The following is a 21,205-nucleotide window of genomic DNA, read 5'->3' on the forward strand; positions in this document are numbered from 1 at the left end:
AAGTACCCTGAGTTTAATCTTTGGCACCAAAAAAAAAAGAAGTATCCAGTTTTTTCTTAAGATGGTAGCTTTTAGCTCATTGTTTATAGCAGCACAATTCACAATAGCTAAATTGTGGAACCAACCTAGATGCCCTTCAGTAGATGAATGGATAAAAAAAAATGTGGCATTTATACACAATGGAATATTACTCAGCAATAAAAGAGAGTAAAATAATGGCAGTTGCAGGCAAATGGATGGAGTTGGAGAAAATAATGCTAAGTGAAGTTAGCCAATCCCCCCCCCCCCAAAAAAAATACTGAATGTTTTTTCTGATATAAGGAGGCTGATTCATAGTTGCATAGGGAGGGAAGGAGAGCATTGGAGGAATAGAAGAACTCTAGATAGGGCAGAGGGGTGGGAGGGGAAGGGATGGAACATGGGGTTAGAAATGATGGTGGAATGTGATGGTCATCATTATCTAAAGTTTTAAGTCTTTTTCATGTGAAAAATTATGCTCTATAGTGTAAAATGAATTATAATGCATTCCGCTGTCATATATAAATTTTTAAAAATTAGTTAAAAAAAGATGGTAGCTTTTGATCCCAGACCCCAGACAGTTTTCTTTTATAAAAAGTAGAACTTACTGGGCATGGAGGCATATGCCTGTAATTTCAGCAACTTGGGAAGCTAAGCAGGAGAATCATAAGTTCAAGGGTAGCCTCAGCAATTTAACAAGACTCTGTCTCAAGATAAAAAGGACTTGGAATGTAGCTCAGCGGTAAAGCACCACTAGTTTTAATCTCCAATACTCCTGCAGCCCCCCAAGTAGAACTTATTCTTAGACTGCTATAATAGCTGGAGAAAGAAACTTCCTGGCAGAGAGGTGAGACAAAGTAAAATGGCCAGAGAAAGAGGGTATAGTCTTTTGGAGAAGCCAAAAAGGTAGCTAGTATGGCTGGAGAGTGATGGGGAGCAGGATTCAGGGTAGTACAGAAAAAAATCTTAAGGGGTAGGAGTTAAACCTTATTTTTTTTAAAATATGTTTTTAGTTTTTTGGTGATGTGGATTACAATCATATCCTAATCTCATATCTGCTAATAATTTAATTGTTAATTTACAGACAAATTAATTATTGATTTTTAACATAAAATGATGAGTAACATTTAATAAATAACTTAGTTTTAATAGAATATAATTGATAGGAGCAACAACAGAATTTTGGAACCTAGGAGAGTAAATAGCTGTGGAATAGAGTAGTCTGGGAAAGTTGTGTTGAAGAAAAGAAAGAAAAGAAGTAAGACTTGGGGCAGAAGGGGTAAGCACCAAAGAGGATTTATTGTATATCGTTATTTTTCCTTGTCGTATCCTCCAATTCATACCTTGCTTGGATCCTAGCCTTATTGTCCTCTGATGATGTATTGATAAAACCCAAAAGTGGGGCTGTAGTTGTGGCTCACTGGTAGAGCACTTGCCTGGCATGTGTGAGGCCCTGGGTTCAATCCTCAGCATCACATATAAATAAATAAATAAATAATCCATTAACAACTAAAATTTTAAAAAACATTTATTTATTTATTTATTCTAATTTGTTATACATGACTGCAGAATGCATTTCAATTCATAGTACACATATAGATCATAGTACACAATTTTTCATGTCTCTGGTTGTACACAAAGTAGAGTCATACCATTCATGTCTTTATACATGTACTTAGAGTAATGATATACATCTCATTCCACCATCTTTTCAACTCACATGCCTCCTCTCTTCTACTCCCTCCCCTTTGCCCTATCTAAAGTTCCTTTATTACTCCCATGCTACCCCCACCCCATCCCCCATCCCCATTATGGATCAGCATCCACATATCAGAGAAAATGTTTGGCATTTGGTTTTTTGGAATTGGCTAACTTCATTTAGCATTATCTTCTTCAACTCCATCCATTTTCCTGAAATGCCATGATTTTATTCTTTTTAATGCTGAAGATTATTCCCTTATGTATCTATAACACAGTTTCTTTACCCATTCATCCACTGAAGGACATCTAGGTTGGTTCCACAGTTTAACTATTGTGAATTGTGCTACTATAAACATTGATGTGGCTGTGTCCCTGTAGTATGCTGATTTTATGTCCTTTGGGTATATACCAAGGAGTGGGATAGCTGGGTCAAATGGTGGTTCCATTCCAAGTTTTCCAAGGAATCTCCATACTGCTTTCCAGATTGGCTGCACCAATTTGCATTCCCACCAGCAATGTAAGAGTGTGCCTTTTCCCCTACATCCTCGCCAATACTTATTGTTGGTTGTATTCTTAATAATTGCCATTCTGACTGGAGTGAGATGAAATCTGAGAGTAGTTTTGATTTGCATTTCTGTAATTACTAGAGATGTTGAATATTTTTTCATATATTTGTTGATTGATTATATATATTCTTGATTTTTAATATTTTATTAGTTGATGATGGACCTTTATTTATTTATATGTGGTGCCTCACACATGCTAGGCAAGCACTTTACCACTGAGCCACATCCTTAGCCCCTGATTGTATATCTTCATAAGAGAAGTGTCTGTTTAGTTCTTTGGCCCATTTATTGATTGGGTTATTTGTTTTTTTGGTGTTAAGTTTTTTGAGTATCCTGAAGATTAAGCTCTATCTGAGGTGCGTGTGGTAAAGGTTTTCCTCCCATTTTGTAGGCTCTCTATTCACCTCATTGATTGTTTATTTTGCTGAGAAGAAGTGTTTTAGTTTGAATCCATCCCATTTATTGTCTCTTGATTTTAGTTCTTGCACTATAGGAGTATTTTAAGGAAGTCAGGGCCTAATCCAACATGATTTGGGCTTACTTTTTTTTTTACTTTTTCTTCTGTTAGGCATAGGGTCTAATTTCTAGGTCCTTGATCCACTTTGAGTTGAGTTTTGTGGATAGTGAGAGAGAAGGGCTTAATTTCATTTTGCTGCATGTGGATTTCTAGTTTTCCTAGCACCATTTGTTGAAGAGGCTATCTTTTCTCCAATATATGTTTTTCACACCTTTGTCTAATATAAGATAATTATAATTTTGTAGGTTAGTCCTCTATTCTGTACCATTGGTCTACCAGTCTGTTTTGGTGCCAATACCATGCTGTTTTTGTTACTGTTGCTCTGTAGTATAGTTTAAGGTTTGGTATTGTGATGCCACCTGCTTCACTCTTCTTGCTAAGGATTACTTTGTCTATTTTGGGTGTCTTATTTTTTCAGATGAATTTCATGATTGCTTTTTCTATTTCTATGAGGAATGTCTTTGGGATTCTGATTAGGATTGCATTAAATATGTATAGTGCTTGTGATTGTATGGTCATTTTGAGAATATTAATTCTGCCTATCCAAGAACAAGGAAGATCTTTCTGTCTTCTAAGGTCTTCTTTAATTACTATCTTTAGTGTTCTGTAGTTTTCATTGTAGGTCTTTCACCTCTTTCATTAAGTTGATTCCCAAGTATTTTATTTTATTTTTTTGAGGCTATTGTAAATGGGGTACTTTTTCTTGTTTCTCTTTCAGAGGATTTGTCACCGATGTAAAGAAATGCCTTTGATTTATGGGTGTCGATTTTATATCCGCTACTTTTCTGAATTCATTTATTAGTTCTAGAAGTTTTCTGGTAGAATTTTTTGCATCTTCTAGGTATGTAATTTTATCCTAGGCAAATAGCAATAGTTTGAGTTCTGCTTTTCCTATCCGTATCCTTTTAATTTCTTTCATCTGTTTAATTGCTCTGGCTAGAGTTTCAAGAGCTATGTTAAGCAAAAAGTGGTGAAAGAGGGCATCCCTGTCTTGTTCCAGTTTTTAGAGGAAATGCTAAAAAAAACCCCAGAAGTATCAGCTTATGATCATTATTTTAGTTTTATCTTCCTGGTTTTTTGGTTTGTAAGGATTTTCCTTGCCGCAGTCTGGCTGGGCACAAATCACCAAGTCGCCACAAAGCACTTGTATGTTCAAACAGGAAACTTTTTTGCCCGAACTCCACCAGCACTCCACGCACACTCCCCCGGAACTCTTCCAGCTCTCCACCTCGCTCCACGCCAACCCTCCCAGACCCCTGGAGAACTCAAGGGGAACTCCAAAGTAGTGGGAGCCCAAGGCACCAAGAGCCACCCTTTTGCTGGACAGTAAAGGTCTATATACAATTGAATACACAGCTTAACATAACCATCATCATCTCAATTGCTCGCTGGGCGGCACCTCTCAACCACTCCCTTCTGGCAAAATGCCATTCGTCATCCTGACTGGGCTGTGACCCTCAACATTTCCTTACCGTCTTTCAAGTTCAAAATATACTTAATATACTTTGTTTTTTAATTTTTTAAAAATCTTTTTTAGTTGCAGATGGACACAATACCTTTATTTTACTATTTTTATATGGTGCTCAGGATCGAACCCAGAACCTCATACATGCTAGGCAAGCACCTCTACCGCTGAGCCACAACCCCAGCCCCCTTAATATACTTTAAACAACACTGCAAATCTCTTGTAGTGGTATTATCTTATATTTTATAGAATAATCTGGTTAAGGCTCTTGAGGCAGAGAAGATCGTGGATCAGATCCATAGGAATGGAGCACTAAATATAATTATTAAAAAGTGGAAGAACAGCATCCTTTTAACATATGATCTACCAGAACAAAGAGAAGTATGTTTTAGGAAGTTTCTGTTTGTGTTCTTTAAAAATAAGGAAAAGACACTTTGTGTAACAGAAGATCTAGAATGAAAGTAGACAATAGATTGAGCTGAAAACCTATCTACTAAAGATCATTGGAAATAAAAGAAAGCTAAATGAAGTAAGAAGAGATTAAATTAATTAAAATTAAATCAGAATTTGAAGTGCTAAACTATACAATTAAAACTAGAGGAAGTGAAATAATGATTCAGGAAAACTAACTTAAGAAACTTTTCCAGAATATAAGAGTAAAATGGTGAAAAGATAAATAAATCCCCTTGGGGAGTAGGAACTTACAGTGCATTTATACGAGAGAAATATTTGAAATGAGAAAAATTGATCAAAATGGTAAATTGAGTATATCTATCTATTCATTTATTATAGTGGCAATTGAATGAACTCAGGACTGCTTTACCATTGAGCTACATCCACCAGGCCTTTTTATTTTTTTATTTTGAGGCCAAGTCTTGCTATGTTGCCTCTTGAGTCACTGGGATTATAGGCATGTGCCTCCTTGCCCAGCTAAATTGGGCATAAATCATAACTTTGTCCTTGGTTTATAGATACTGAGTGGTAATGTCATCTTCTGTGGCTCTGATAACTAGGGGCATATGCAATCAAGTATTTTAGAATTTAAAATATGCCTTTTTGCCAAATCGTACATTGGAGAAAAGATAGCCTCTTCAACGAATCATGCTGGGAAAACTGGAAATCCATATGCAACAAATTGAAATTAAACCCATATCTCTCACCATGCACAAAACTCAACACTAAGTGGATCAAAGAAAAACTTCGGAATTAAATCAGAGACACTGCGTCTATTAGAAGAAAAAGTAGGCCCAAATCTCCATCATGCCGGTTTAGACCCTAACTTCCTTAGTAAGACTCCTATAGCGCAAGAACTAAAATCAAGAATCAATAAATGGGATGGATTAAAACTAAAAAGTGTCTTCTCTGCAAAAGAAACAATTAGTGAGGTGAATAGAGAGCCTACAGAATGGGAGCAAGTTTTGACTACACACACATCGGGTACAGCACTAATCTCTAGGCTATATAAAGAACCCAAAAAACGTAACACCCAAAAAACCCAAAAAAACAAATGACCCAATCAATAAATGGACCAAGGAAATGAATAGACACTTCTCTGAAGAAGATATATAATCCATCAAGAAATATATGAAAAGATGTTCATCATCTCTAGTAATTAGAGAAATGCAAATCAAACTACTCTCAGATTTCATCTCACTCCAGTCAGAATGGCAGTTATTAATAATACAACCAACAATAAGTATTGGCGAGGATGTGGGGGAAAAGGCACACTCATACATTGCTGGTGGGACTGCAGATTGGTGCAACAATCTGGAAAGCAGTATGGAGATTCCTTGAAAAACTTGGAATGGAACCACCATTTGACCCAGCTATCTCACTCCTTGGTCTATACCCAAAGGACTTAAAATCAGCATACTACAGGGACACAGCCACATCAATGTTTATAGCAGCACAGTTCACAATAGCTAAACTGTGGAACCAACCTAGATGTCCTTCTATGGATGAGTGGATATAGAAACTGGGGTATATATACACAATGGAATATTACTCAGCAATAAAAGAGAATAAAATCATGGCATTTGCAGTTAAATGGATGGAGTTGGAGAATATAATGCTAAGTGAAGTTAGCCAATCCCCCAAAACCAAATGCCAAATGTTTTCTCACATATAATGTGGCAGATTCATAGGAGCATGGGAGGATTAGATGAACTCTAGATAGGGCAGAAGGGTGGGAGGGGAAGGGAGGGAGACAAAAGAGAAAAGATGGTGGAATGAGATGGACATCATTACTCTAAGTACATGTATAAAGACACAAATGGTGTGAATATAATTTGTATACAACCAGAAATATGAAAAATTGTGCTCTATATGTATAATATGAATTGTAATGCATTCTACTGTCATATATAACAAATTGGAATAAAAAATAAATACATTTAAAAAATATAATAGAGAGGAAATGACACAAGAAAAGAAAACAGAGCCTTAGGAATTTGTCAACAGCTTTCCATTATATTTGTAATTAGAATCCCAGAAGGCAAGGAGAAAGACAATGGGGAAAAATTTGAAAAAAAAAATAATGACTGAAACATTTTCTTTCTTTCCTTTCTTTCTTTCTTTCTTTTTTTTTGGATTTATTTTTTTAGTTTAATTGAACATAATATGTTTATTTTATTTATTTATTTTTATGTGGTGCTGAAGATTGAACCCAGGGCCTTGCATATGCTAGGTGAGCACTCTACCGCTTAGCCATAACCCCAGCCCTGACTGAAACATTTTTAAATCTGAGGGGAAACATAAATTTATAAGTTCAAGAACCTTGGGAACTTATTTAAGCAGAATAAATACTAGAAAACCTTTTCTAGAGTAGTGAAATTGCTACAAACCTAAGGATAAGAGAAAATCAAGATGGCAGCCAGAGGAAAATAAAACACATTAAATATAGAAGAACCATTATTAGGTTCTCGTGACTTCCACTAGAAACTGTGGAAATGAGAAACAGTGCAACAACATCTTTAAAATGTAGGGGAGATAACTATCAACCTAGAACTGTATATCCAGCAAGAATTTTCAGGAATGAAAACAATGTACTCTTAGATAAAAGAAAACTAAGAGGATATCACCATCTGTCATGTACTACAAGAGATTCCAAAACAATTTTTTAGGTGGAAGGGAAATAATATTGGATGGCATCCTGGGTCCTGAAGAAAACAAGAGCAACAGAATTGGTAGCTATGGGAGATTGTGGTTATAGCACAGTGGCAGAGTGCTTCCTAGCATGTGTGAGGTATTGCGTTTGACCTTCAGCACCACATAAAAACAAGTAAATAAAATAAAGGTATCGTGTCCATAAATAAATAAATAAATAAGAATTGTTAGCTATGGGGTTTCTCGATTGTTTTACATAATTTTACAATTGCTTTTCTAATATTTTACATAAATTAAAACATTCTTTTGTAGAGTTTATAATGTATGTGGATATGAGACATATGATACTAATAGCAAAAAGGGAAGTTTGATGGACCTACATGGATATACTGTTTCTACATTTCTTTGAAGTGGTATAATAATTCCAAGTAGAGTACAAAAAGTTAAGGATGTGTGGGCTGAGTATATACCTCAGTTGTAGAACACTTGCCTTATATATGGGTAGACCCGGGTTTAATCTTCAGCAACACACAGACACATAATACACAAGCACACATACAAATACAAAAGTTAAGGATGTATGTTGCCCTTATAGAACAACAATTAAAATTAAGTCTGATAGATTAAATTCAAAAGGAATTTTAAGATATATCAAGTAATTAAAAAAGGGGGCAGGGGCAGGAAAAGAAAAAAGCAGAGGACAAACAGAAAATACATAATAAAATAATAGATGTAACTATTTATTGTTGTGAACTAAACATACCAATAAAAAGGTAAAGATTTTCAAATGTATTAAAAAAAACAAGATATATACTTTAAACAGAAAGAAAGATATAGATTGAAGGTAATTGAATGTAGAAAGATGTGCCATACAAACAGTAATGATACAAAGGCTGAGTGGGTTTATTAATATCAGATTAAATAGACTTCAGGAAAAGCTGGGCTTTTCCTTTACAGTGAAGATGAATTCTGAGGTAGAAGGGAGGTCAGGTGTCTTGGCTGGCTTCCCGAAGTAGCAGAGGAGTGGGACTATGAAGTCACAGTGTGGTCTCAGCTGTAGAGATGGTCTTATGTGACTGCTAATGGGCAGGTATTGGTCAGTAACGATAAATGGGCAGTTGTCTCCTCTGTTTGCCCTACACCTAAACTGGACCTCGGGTGCCCCCAGAGAATGCTGTGCAAGGCTCAGCTTTTCTCTCCTCAGTAGTAGGCTTGTATTCTTGACTTCCAGGCCATGGTGCTGAAGTTTGTTTCCTACAGAAAGGTATTATAGGTGTTTTGTGGAAGACAGTTTTGGTCCTATGATCAGTTCAGCCATAGGGCAAAATGAACTATATAAATTCCTAAACTGGACTATGGCTGAACAAGGATGATTTTCTGCCTTACCGCCAATGTACTTCTCTAGTAAGCAACAGCTGTAATCATGAGTGATATCAACATTAAGGAATTGATTAAAAGATCTTTAATAGAAAGGCCTATCTAATTTTGTAGTTGGCAGGAAGTAAATGTGTTATTTTTGCAAAAGAAAAGTCATGGAGAAAGATGTTAAGGACTGCCAACTCATTCATGCAATTTTTTTCTACAGAACAGCACAAAATCCACAAGGAACTTAAATGAACTCTTTAAAGAAATTAGTTGAAGAAAGTCACCCACTCACACCAACACCCTATCTATGATAAAGACTTCATATTGCCAAGGACAACCTTTAGAGTCCAAAGTGGAAACTATTGTCATCTGAGCCTCAGTCACTCACACTTGACAATGAAATAGATAGTTGAGGTTAACAGGAGGGTTGTAGTCTCTGCTATCGGATTTTACCTGGCTAGTTTTGGATCTTCTTCATGTACAAAGGATTCCCAGAAATGCTTAAGTTCTGGTCTTTCATTGAAGATTGCAGTTATTTTTTTTAATATTTATTCTTTAGTTGTAGTTGGACACAATACCTTTACTTCACTTATTTATTTTTATGTGGTGCTGAGGATCAAACCCAGGGTCTTGCATGTGCAAGGTGAGTGCCCTACCGCTGAGCAGCAACCCCAGCCCCTGGACACAATATCTTTATTTTTATGTGGTGCTGAGGATCAAACTCAGGTCCTTGCACGTACTAGGCAAGCGCACTACCACTGAGCTACAATCCCAGCCCTGAAGACTGCAGTTATGATATTTAAGTCCATTGACTTCTATTATGAAAATAATCTTTTATGTGAAAAACCACATCATTGGTGTTTGACCTTTAAACATATGGATGACAGTATTTTGTAATCAAGATTTTATGTAGCATTTTATAAAGAGAAAATTAGGGACTGGGGTTGTGGCTCAGTGGTAGAGCACTTGGATAGCATGTGTGAAGCACTGGGTTCAATTCTCAGCACCGCATATGAATAAATGAATATAATAAAGGTCCATCAACAACTAAAAACAAATTTAAAAAAAGAGAAAATTAGCACTTCTATGGGTCATTAAAAAAGAGACCTTTGGGAGCCTATAATTTCCTTGGATTCCCATTACCACTCTTATAAGCATTTGAAACATGGAAGTGGAGGGTTAGCAATTATTATTTGAGTAAAAGTGAATTTAATTGATAGGACTATTTGTAGGATTGATGGAATGGAGTTCTTTTTCCTGCCATCTCTAAAGCAATTCCCATGTTATTTCACCAACTTCTCACCTATATTGTTTCCAACATGAAGATGCAATCAATCTTCTCTTTATTCCTCTGTATGTATGTATGTATGTGCCTTTTCCCCTCTGGCTCCTATTTTTTGTTTTATTTCTTTTTTTGTGACAGCTCTTGCTACATTGCCCAAGTTGGCCTTAACTCTTAGGCTCAATGATCCTCCTGCTTTGGTTTCCTGAGAAGCTGGGATTACAGGTGTGTACCCCCACTGCACCCAGCATCTGGCTACTTATAAGATTTTTCTTTATCACGATTTTGAAGCAGTGTGATTATCCATGTGCCTTGGTGTAGTCTTCTACACCAAGTTTGGAGTTTATTGAGCATTTTAGATCTGTAGGTTTATATTTTTCATTAAACTTCTAAGTACTTTGATATTATGTAAAAATTTTTTGTATATATTTTTTATTCCTAATCATTCCCATGAGTATTGTTCTCTTAGCAGTTTGATTCTTTTGAGTATTGCTTTTAAACTTTTTGTGGTAGGACCAGAGAGCATTTACTCTAGGACTAATTTTTCTCACTATTGAGATCATACTTTCTCAATACTTGACCAAATGTGTCATGAGTTATGGCAGTTTGGTGGGAACGACACTGTTTTCAGCCATCTGTGAACTCCAGTGATCGTTTCCTCAAATGCTTTTAGATAATTCTTTTTTTGGCTTCAGGTAATTCCTCACACCCCTTTGCTGATGAGAACTCAGCTGGGGATTCAGTGATCTTCCATGTTCTCTCACTGGGCATTCTCTTTTCTCTGATTCTCTCACTCCCTGTGTGTCTCTGCCTTAGTTTGCCATCTCTGTACAGTATCCTATAAACTTGCCACAGGCTCTAAGCTGGGGGTAGTTGTGGAGTTCATTACATTTGTTCGATATTCTGAGAGATAACTTTCCTATTTCTAGTGTCCATTGTTTACACAAAGCTGTGAACACTTGTTGAGGATCATGAAGGACCACTCTGAAAGTTGGTCTACCACACACAAAAAAAATTGCCATTTAAGCAGCGTAGTATTAGCAAAGGTAGAGGAAGTCATAAGCTCATGCTGATTCTGCTGCCTAGAATTCTTTTTTGTCCTCTCTAATTGGTAGCACCTTCTCAGTGTTCCAATGTAGTCCAGTTCCAATGTTAGCTCTATAAAGCTGTCATTAAACACACAGATAAAATTATAAGTTTCCTGCTTTGTGTATTAGGCTTATATATGACATCCCATTTTAACTCATATCACATTTACAATCTGGTTATGTCTGTCAACTATCATAAGCCCACTGGTCACAGTGATTCTGAAAAAGTCTGTAAATTTTAGTGTTATCAAAGTCCTTGGCTCTAATTTTAGGTCTATCAATTCCTGGCTGGGAATTCAGCCAGTTATCTTCAAAACCCTGGATATCAGTTGCTTTATCTATAAAATAGAGATAAAAATATCTGCTTTGTAGGGTTATTATGATTTGTGTGAGGTGTCCATCAACTTGCCTGGCTTCTAATAGGGACTTTGTAAATCCTAGTTTCTCTTTTTGTTTATCTTTTGTCTTCAGCACTCATTTCAGTGTAGAAAAGTAGTAGGAATTATGATTATATATTGAATTGAATATCAAAGAATAATATACTCTCAAATAGGAACATTTAATTAGCTATATTATCTTCAGATTTAGTAATTTTATTTGAACTTTAGTTGTTTTTTTCAAAGAAGCTAAGTAGCTGTTGCTGTTTAAATGTTCTAAAGATGCCCTTTTCTTCTAATCTATAATAAAATAAGAATATCTTGAAGGATAAATCAGATTGACTCCATAAAACCATATAATTATTCTATGTTACTTTATAGGAAAACTCTTTTTAATTACCTGCCTTAAATGTTTTTCTTACCCTAAACTGATTTACATATATATAAATTAGCATTATTCACCCTCTGGGTTTTGACACTTGGATTTTTAAGGAAAAGATCTGCATATCCATGTGCATCTCCGAAGTATTTATGTACTTGTAATTACTTTAAAAATCCTCTTTGCATGCATTTCATCTGTAAGTATTATTATAGTCATTCACTGTGAAGAATTTAGAGGTCCTTATGCTATTCTCTACAAAATGAATGTCTCATAATTCCAGTACTCTGTCTTATATGACCAAGTGTTCATTTAGCTCTGTTCAGAGAGCATTAAAAAATCATAGGCGAGAACTGCTAAATTTTTAAATAGTATTTAGTAAATAATGACAAACGTTGATATCAACGTATTATAAAATCTTTATGTCTAACAACAATAATATTAAACAACTAATATTAAAAATTTTGGTAGCCAAATAACATTTCAGAAGATGGATCTATTGCATTGATAATTAGCATGTTATTTGAATTGCAGAGAAACTCTTCAATTTAATGAGTACAATCCTTTTTTTACTTAAGTGTCCTATAAAACCCTAAAGGTTTTCAAGCCAAATAATTTCTGTTTAGAATTCTGTTTAGAAAATACTTCTCAGAGTATAAAGTTTTAAATTATGTAACTTTGCCAAGGCAGAGTTTTAAAAAGTTAACCCTTTAAAAAATTAAGTCTCTAATAAATAAAAGCATTATTATTCTACTTTAACTTTGCGATGAGTGGAAATCTTTTAATCAAGAACATTATGAGTAAGCCTTTATCTGTCTCATTGTCATTAACATTTTAAAAGGTGCATGCTTGTTAAACTACACCAGAGGGCCTTATATGTCATAAAAAGATGTTATTCTACAAACCAAACAATTACCTTAACCAAAACTTTCATTATTATAATATCTTAGTTTTAATTCTATAGCATGGTATTTTGATGTTCAATAATGTTGTATATACTTTTTCTAATACAAATTTAAAAAGGCTTATTGAGATATACTTGATACACTACAAATAGCACAAATTTAAAAGATACAATTTTAAAAATAGTGCCATACCTCCACATCTGTGAAACTGTCACCATAATCATGTAGTGAACTTTTCCATCACCCCCAAAAGTTTCCTTGCCCCCTTTTCATCTCTGTCAACCTTGTCCTCCTCCTCTCAGGCAACCACTAATTTTCTTTCTGTTACTATTGATTAGTTTGCTTTTTCTAGAGTTTTATATAAATGGAAGCACACAATATGTACTCATTTTTTTGGCCTGGCTTCTTTTACTCTGTTATTGTTTTGAGGTTCATCTATTTTGCTGTGTGTATACTTTATCTTTTTTATTGCTAAGTAGTATTCCATCATACACATATCCCACAATTTATCTTGTCGCTAATGATAGGCATTTGGAGTGCTTCCAGTTTTTAGCTATTATTAAAAACTGAAGTTTTTAGATATTATGAGTAAAGCTGCCATAAACATTGGGTATATTTTAAAAATTATCTTATTTAAAAATTTTTACCACTTTTTGACAATCATGGTTGTTAACTCTTCACATACAGCAATACTTTTATGTACCTTTCCCAGAAACTTTTAGTAGGTAAGGAAGACTATGAATATACTTAACTTTAAACCTGTTTCCTACATTTTTCCATTTTACTCATTAGAATTATTGACTATAAGGAAAGAAAATATCTTATTTTGAATTTTGAAATCTTAACAGCCTGACCAACCTTATTAATCTTTTACAGTATCCCTAAATGAAATATTAAATGAAACTGAATTGAAGCTTCTAGTCCTTAATTAACCAAAGAGCTTATGCAAATACTTTCTTCACTATAATGATATTATGATGAATATTTTTCTAAAGAGAATAAATATTTCTTAATGATATTTTATTTCCATTAGTAAATGTGGCAGTTGAAATCTATCATATTTAACACATTTTCTCCAAATAAGGAAATATAGAAAAGATCCCATAAGTCCATACTAAAAAGAATGAGATACAATTTAATTTAACTTGTGTTTATTATTATTGAGAACACTTTTTGCTGTTCCTGTGTCTGTGTGTGTGTGTAGTGCTGGGGTTGGAGCCTAGGGCCTCTAGCATGCTAGGCAAGAGTTCTACCACTGTCCTATATCCCCAGCCCCTGCTATATCTATTTTTATATTTTTTTAAAGATCTAATAACTTTGTAGATTGGCGTATGCAATAAAATTTCAAACTTTTAAACATTTTTTTCTAAGAAGTCTTCCTTTTTAAAGAAGACTGGGGCTGTAGCTTAGTGGCAAGAGCATTTGCCTAGCACATGTAGCACGTATGAGGCCCTGGGTTCAATCCTTAGCACTGCATAAAAATAAACAAATAAAATAAAGGCATGCTGTCCATATACATCTACAAAAACAAACTTAAAAAGGAATAATGCAGTGCTTAAAATTTGTTTCCCCTTTTTAGTTGTTTATTCATGACAAGTATGTTTGTACGTGTAAACAAATATACATTGTACACATACATTTATTGAAAAGCATCTTTCTAAACCAGTAAATACTACCTATTTATGATATAATTGTTTACAGTTTATTGAGAATAGAAATTAGAGTTTTAATTTTTAGACAGTTTCATTTAAAGTGACATATCTTTACCTTGATGACAAATATGTAACCTTGATACAAATACAGGTGGAATTCTATTGATGTGTTTTCTAAAAAGGCTCATCTTAGTAAATAAATTTTAATTCTTTACTGAAAATTTGTATTATAGACTGAGAAAATAAGACTATGATTCTTTTCCCAATAGAATTCTATGTATTCCAGTTTTAGATACTTTTAAGTATATCACCTTCTTATATTAGGCTATTAAGTTAGGATTTCACAAGGGATCACTTCCAAATTCTTTTATTATATCTTATTACTGCTTAAAGCTAATTTTTGGTGATGAGGGTGGGAGAATTACTGGGTATTGAACCAAGAGCTATGTCAATTATGCTAGGCAAGTGCTCTACCACTGAGCTACATCACCAACCCTTTTTAAAACTTAATTTTGAGACAGGATCTTGATAAATTGCCCAGAATGCCCTCGAATTTGTGATCCTCCTGCCTCAACCTTCCAGCAGCTGGGATTATGGGCATATGCAACTATGCCCTTTGTGTTTAAAACTAATTTGATTGAATGCCTTTTCATCTTTCTGTGACTATTTTTTATCAAAATTATAGCGAATTTTGTGTTATATTTTAATAGAAATCACCTTTTAAAAAAAATTTGCTCCTTTATTTTGAAAATTTATTTTAAATCAGTGGAGAGTTTATTTTCCAGACTGAAAAAACTAACATTATGATTTGAACTAAGTAAAAAGTTAATATCATTTGTTTCTTTCAGACCTCTATAAAAATGGACTCCAAAGGGCTAACTTTGTACCATTCATAGCTGTCCTGAAGGTAAGGAAAATAATTTGCTTGTGTACACTGAGATCATATTGATCGATAGAAGGTCTTCTACAGGACTGCCTTGGTCTTGCATTCAAGCAGAATTCATTTTGGTATTTAAATAGTGATAGTAAAAGACACCAAAGAAGAAAATGAATTTTTTTACACAGTATTCACCCATATGTACATGGAGAAATTGCAAAATATAGTCTAAATTATTCTATAACTGAAACATTTGATGGTTTGCATTTTATAGATTTTAATTTGAGGTTTGCTCATAAATATTATAGTGGAATATTTAATCTTATACATTTATTTCTGAAAAAAATATTTAATGTTCCCTGTTTCCTTCAGGTTAATGGCCATTATTAACATGTTTTCCCAGCTATTAAAGTTGCTATTCTAGAATAGCATTATTACAAAAATATTCTAATATATTTAAATGTGATTGCCATCAAGTTATCATGAAATTATGTCAAGTTGAGGCACATAAATAGTTTAAATATTTGTGTGTATCATCACTGCAAAGAGTTTAAAATAGTCTTCATTACAATATGATTAAGAATAAAATAGCTTCCATTTTTACTGTTAATTTTAAGTAATTTTTACATGATTGTTCAATAATTCCATAGTCAACCAAAGTTTATTAAAAACCTACTATGTGCAAAGTGCCACAATAGGCATAATATAATTAGAAAATAGGCTGGTTTTTTTTTTTTTTTTTTTTTTTTTTTGCTTTTAAGTCATTTAATCTAGGGGAGGATATAAAATGTACCACATACAGAAAGTGAAGTATGTAGTACCAAAAAGAAGTACGGGGCTGGGGTTGTAGCTCAGTGGTATAGCGTTTGCCTAGCGTGTATGAGGCACTGGGTTCAATCCTCAGCACTACATAAAAATAAATAAATAAAATAAAGGTATTGTCCATCCATAATTAAAAAATATTTTAAAAAGAAGTACAGGTATGTGCCAAAACATGATTCCCTTAATTTCAGGTACATAATTTTTCCCAGTCCATAATCAAAGTATCTGAGGAAATAATAAAGTCATATGTAAACAAAAACTAAAACCCCCAAAATTCTACCAAGAAAGGAAAGTTAAAATATTTATCTTCATATACTCTAAGGACATGGACAATCTTTTTGATATATATATGTCCATTAGTTGAAATTAGTGTTGATGCCAAACTTTATTTTCTATGCTATACTTAGGAGAATTTAAACATTTGTTCGCTTGACCAACTTTAGCTTCCTAAGGATTCTAATTTCTCCAAGATATTTATAGATGTAGGTAAAGTACTTTTGGAAGATTTATGCTATTAGTAATTTTTCCTCTGATATTCATGTTTTGCATATAGAGAGAAGGTAGATTTGAATTGTTTTATCCATAGTAGAAATCCAAAGTAATATGGTATATATAGATATCAACATATAAACCTGGAAACTAAGAAAAATAAGCATTAAAGACAGTATCTTTGTATAACATAAAATGTACAAAATATAAAAAGAGAAGGCACACGGAACAAAACAAATCAAGATGTTCTCAGGGAACTTTTTGGCTATAATTTTTTTTTTGCCTTAAAACTTCTCCCTACCCAGCATTTTGGCTAGTCATTTGTCAAACTTCAGTATATAATAGCACTATCAAAGGGAACTAAATTGGAAAGACTAAACTTAATTTTCTTTTCCTTTCCCAACCTAATATTTTTAAGAGGAAGGAAAATCAGAAATGAATAATCCATAATTTGAAATTGAACATGAACCAAAATGAATAATATACAATTTGAAATTGAACATGAACTGAAATTTACAGGTATTGAAATTCCAGATTGGATAAAAAAAAGATTTGAAATGTCTAATTTATTCAGAAGACTTCTTATGTATAAGAAAACATCATCGGATCAATGAAATGAAAATGAGCTCACTTCTCTGGAGCTTTTCTGTTTGGCCTTATGACATTTCCTTTGTAAGAAAATGTTGTTTCACATTAATTTAAATAACATTTTGCCTGTTCACAGATAATAGCGTTACACCTTCATTTTGACCCAACTAAGAAATGCACAGAAGTCAGTCTTAAATGAGGATCTTAGTTTAATAAAAGAGATTATAAACAAGGTTGAAATATATTTTTGGAAAAAATATATTGTAACATCAATTTTTCCACTAAGTTCTCTATAAACCAAATGAGAACATGTTTATAATCTAACACAGAAGCTTGTGATTTATTGCTTGGGGTAATCAAAAATAATAACTTACATAAGCTCTTAGTGAATAATGATATTTTCATAAGATAGTAAGAATGCTGAGGAGGAGGAGTACACTGTTAAAAGCCATAGACAATAATAAAATAGATAAATAAATGAATAGACAAATAAATAAAATGTGATGTATCCATCTGCCATAAAAATGATACTTGCTATGTGAGTGAACTTTGAAAGAATTAAGAAAAATAAGTCAGACACAAAAGGACAAATATGTGATCCATTTATATAAGGCCATAGAAAAGATAGACTTATAAAAGACAGAAAGTAGAATAGTGGTAACCACAGGTTGGGAGAAAGAAGGACTGGGTAGTTATTGTTTAATGGAGATTCTGATCAGGATGGTGAGAAAGTTCTAGAATAGTGGTGCAGATTATATAACACCATGGATGTACTTAATGTCAATGGATTGAACATAAGATAGTTTAGATGATAAATTTTATATTATGAATATTTTCTCAAATAATAGGTTTCATTGAAAAAATAAGTTTTACAATTTTATGACAAATTAAGAAAATATCCCCAAGTTTCCATTGAGAATCACTCATACTAAAAACTTGGAGGATCTCAAACTGAATGTAAAAAAGACAATTTATGACAACATCAATCAATGATGACAAAGATGTTAGCATTATCTAATAAAGATTTTAAAGCAGTCATGATAAAAATGCTTGAACAGGCAGTTATGAATACACCTGAAAGAAAGAAATATTACTCCTTAATGATTTTAAAAAATTCCATTCACAAGTGATATTTTTCATTTCAATACTGCAGGGAACTTATAACATAGCCTTCAAATATGTAAGGCAAATGACAAAATTATAAGAGAAAAAAATTTACATTTATATTTAAAAATGCTTTCCACAAGTCTCTCAGTGATTAGTGGTGAACAATATGTGACAATAAATACTTGAATGGCATAATTAACAAATCTAACCTGATAGAGAGAGATGGATAGACAGATCCATTATGATACACAACAACTGGAGAATACTATTTTGAAGAATACAGAGAATGTTTACAAAATTGTCCACATGTTGGGCCATAAAGCAAGTTTCAACAAATTGAAAGACTGAATTCACATAGAGTATATTCCTTGGACATTGTGCAATCAAGCATTTATTAAGAATATAATAATAAGAGGATAAGTAGAAAATTCTTGTTGTGTTTAGAAATATATATTTCTACATAGTTTATCACACAAAGGAAATTAGAAAATACTGTCTTCAAGGTTTCTTTATGTTGTAGCATGTGTTAGAATTCCATTCTTTTTTTTTTTGACATAATAATCCATTATATGTATATGCTGCATCTTATTTAACTATTCATCTGTCAATGGACATTTGAAATGTTTTCACCTTTTTGGCTATTGTGAATAAAATTCCTCTAACACTTGTGTATAAATATTGTTTGAGTTCCTACTTTCAATTTTTTTTGTATATATACCCCAAAGTGGAATTGTTGGGTTATATGGTAATTATACGTTTAATTTTGAGGGGGATGGGACTGTCATGCTATTTTCTATACCATTTTATAGTCCCACCAGCAATGTAAAAGGGTTCCAATTTCTCTACACCTTTGCCAACACTTGTTATTTTCTTTCTTTTTTGATAATAGCCATCCTGAATGTGAAGTGGTATCATTGCAATTTTAATTTGCATTTTCCATATGCTTAGCAATGTTGACATCTTTTCTTTTTCTTTTTGGGATGAAGCAGACTTTACTGATAGTACATGACAAGGTAGGGCTCCGTAGTCCCAAACCTTTTTTCACAGGATGTGAATAGAAACTAGTAAGAAGGGGACATTCTCAGTGTGTTGGGGGACTGAGTTAGGGCAGGGACTTCCCAGCAGCCGAGAGTCTCTTAATTTGTCTTGTGCTCTTGCCAGGGCCAGTGGTCTAGGGGGCTCTTATTCCTTAGAAGCCACATGGGCCATAAGTGGGCCATGTTTATCATCCTATTGCTGTTGCCAACTCAGTGACAAAGCAGTCATTGAGGGCAGTGCCAGCTCCAACATCAAAGAAGAATGTCAAGTTGAAGGAGACAATTTGATCCTCAGCAGAGCCCAAGATGTACTTTAGGGAGCTTTCCAACATCCATTTCATCACCTTCTTCATGCCATCATATTTAGCAGCTTTCTCTAGATGTCAGGTCAGATCCATGACTAATAATACATTGTGAGGTGGGCACATGCCAGTAATGATCTTGTTCCTAACCTTGACAGTACCAGTAGACACAGGGATGATGTTCTGGGCAATTCCATGGCCAACAAGCCAGTTTTCCCGAGGGCCATCCACAGTCTTCTGAGTAGCAGTGATGTTATGGACAGTAGTCATGAGTCCATCAAAATTGTCATGGATGACTTTGGTCAGGGGGCTAAACAGTTGGTGGTGCAGGAGGCATTGCTGACTATATTTTGTACTCCTCTTAGTTCATGTTTGTCACAAATGTGGGGCATCAGAAAGATCAGAGATAATGACCCTTTTGGTTCCTACCTTCTCCTAGATAGTAGACCCTGCAACATATTCAGCATGAGCATTTCCTCATTTAATGTCAATAAGATCTTGTTCCTGGAAAATAGATATAGACTTTCAGTTGATGAAAATTTCTTGTTTTTATCCTTGACTATGCCATTGGACTTACCATGGATGGAATAATACTGGAATATGTAGACCATGTAGTCAAGGTCAATGAAGGAGTCACTGATGGTGACAACATCTGTTTAGCCAGATTTTTTTTTTTTTTTTTTTACTTTTTAAGCTCTAGAATTTCTTTTTATTTTATTTTATTTTATTTTTTTGGTTGTTCAAAACATTACAAAGCTTTTGACATATCACCTTTCATACATTTGATTCAAGTGGGTTATGAACTGTATTTCGGGTAAAAATGGGAATTCATAACCCACTTAGCCAGATGTTAAAAGCAATTCTGGTGACCAGGAGCCCAATACTCCAACTTTCACCCATGTCTCAGGGATGTGGCTGTCACTACATGTAATTCTCTTGAACTGGGACAACAAAGAGCCTTGATCATCTTTCTAAGTGTTTGTATTCAACTTCTATATCTTCCTTGGGGATCTTAACCTTCCTGTTTTAGCTGTTTTTTTGGACACTAGTCTTTCAGGAGAAGGAGAGTTCTGCTTTGTTTACTGCCAGATGTAGGTAGATAGATAGAAGCTCACTTCTTAGCCTCTATTGACACCTGAATGAAGGTTAGGGAAGTACTTCTGTTACTACTGACAAGAGGATTTGGACAACATTTCTCTGTTGCTATTGTGGCCAAAGAGGGATGCTTATTACTGGCTAGCTAGGTTGAAAGTTCCAGTTCCTATTTGACCTACTCTGATGTCATCCTGGCAGTGGTATTGAGGTGTTTAGTTACAGCATTGCAAGGGTGGAAGTCTAGACTCCCCTCAGTCTTTGCTGGTATGGTGGGTGTGGGGTGAAGTCACAGCTTCCTTTATGGTATTTACTGCAGTAGAGCAATTATTGTCCAAAAGTTTTCTCTCATTAAGTTACCCCTTTCCTGTCCTTTGGATGAAGACAGCTCATTTGTTGGACCCTCATTTGGCCATGTTCATTGGCATTTCTGAGTTGCTGTTTTCTTCAGTTCCAACCCTAGGATATATG

The 21,205-nt window shown here is 34.1% G+C and overlaps 1 protein-coding gene across 5 annotated transcripts in view; it reads left to right on the forward strand.

Annotated features, from left to right (window-relative positions):
• AFG1L (AFG1 like ATPase) overlaps positions 1–21,205 on the forward strand; it is a 225,130-nt gene that overhangs the window by 106,594 nt on the left and 97,331 nt on the right. For all 5 annotated transcript variants that reach the window (XM_081296472.1, XM_081296474.1, XM_081296470.1 and 2 more), the window contains one exon: positions 15,269–15,327. In XM_081296472.1, coding sequence (XP_081152598.1) covers positions 15,269–15,327 — 59 coding nt within the window. The remainder of the gene's footprint in view (positions 1–15,268; positions 15,328–21,205) is intronic.

Source organism: Spermophilus citellus (assembly GCF_964194105.1).
Source record: "Spermophilus citellus genome assembly, chromosome: 5".
Classification (NCBI taxonomy): Eukaryota; Metazoa; Chordata; class Mammalia; order Rodentia; family Sciuridae; genus Spermophilus; species Spermophilus citellus.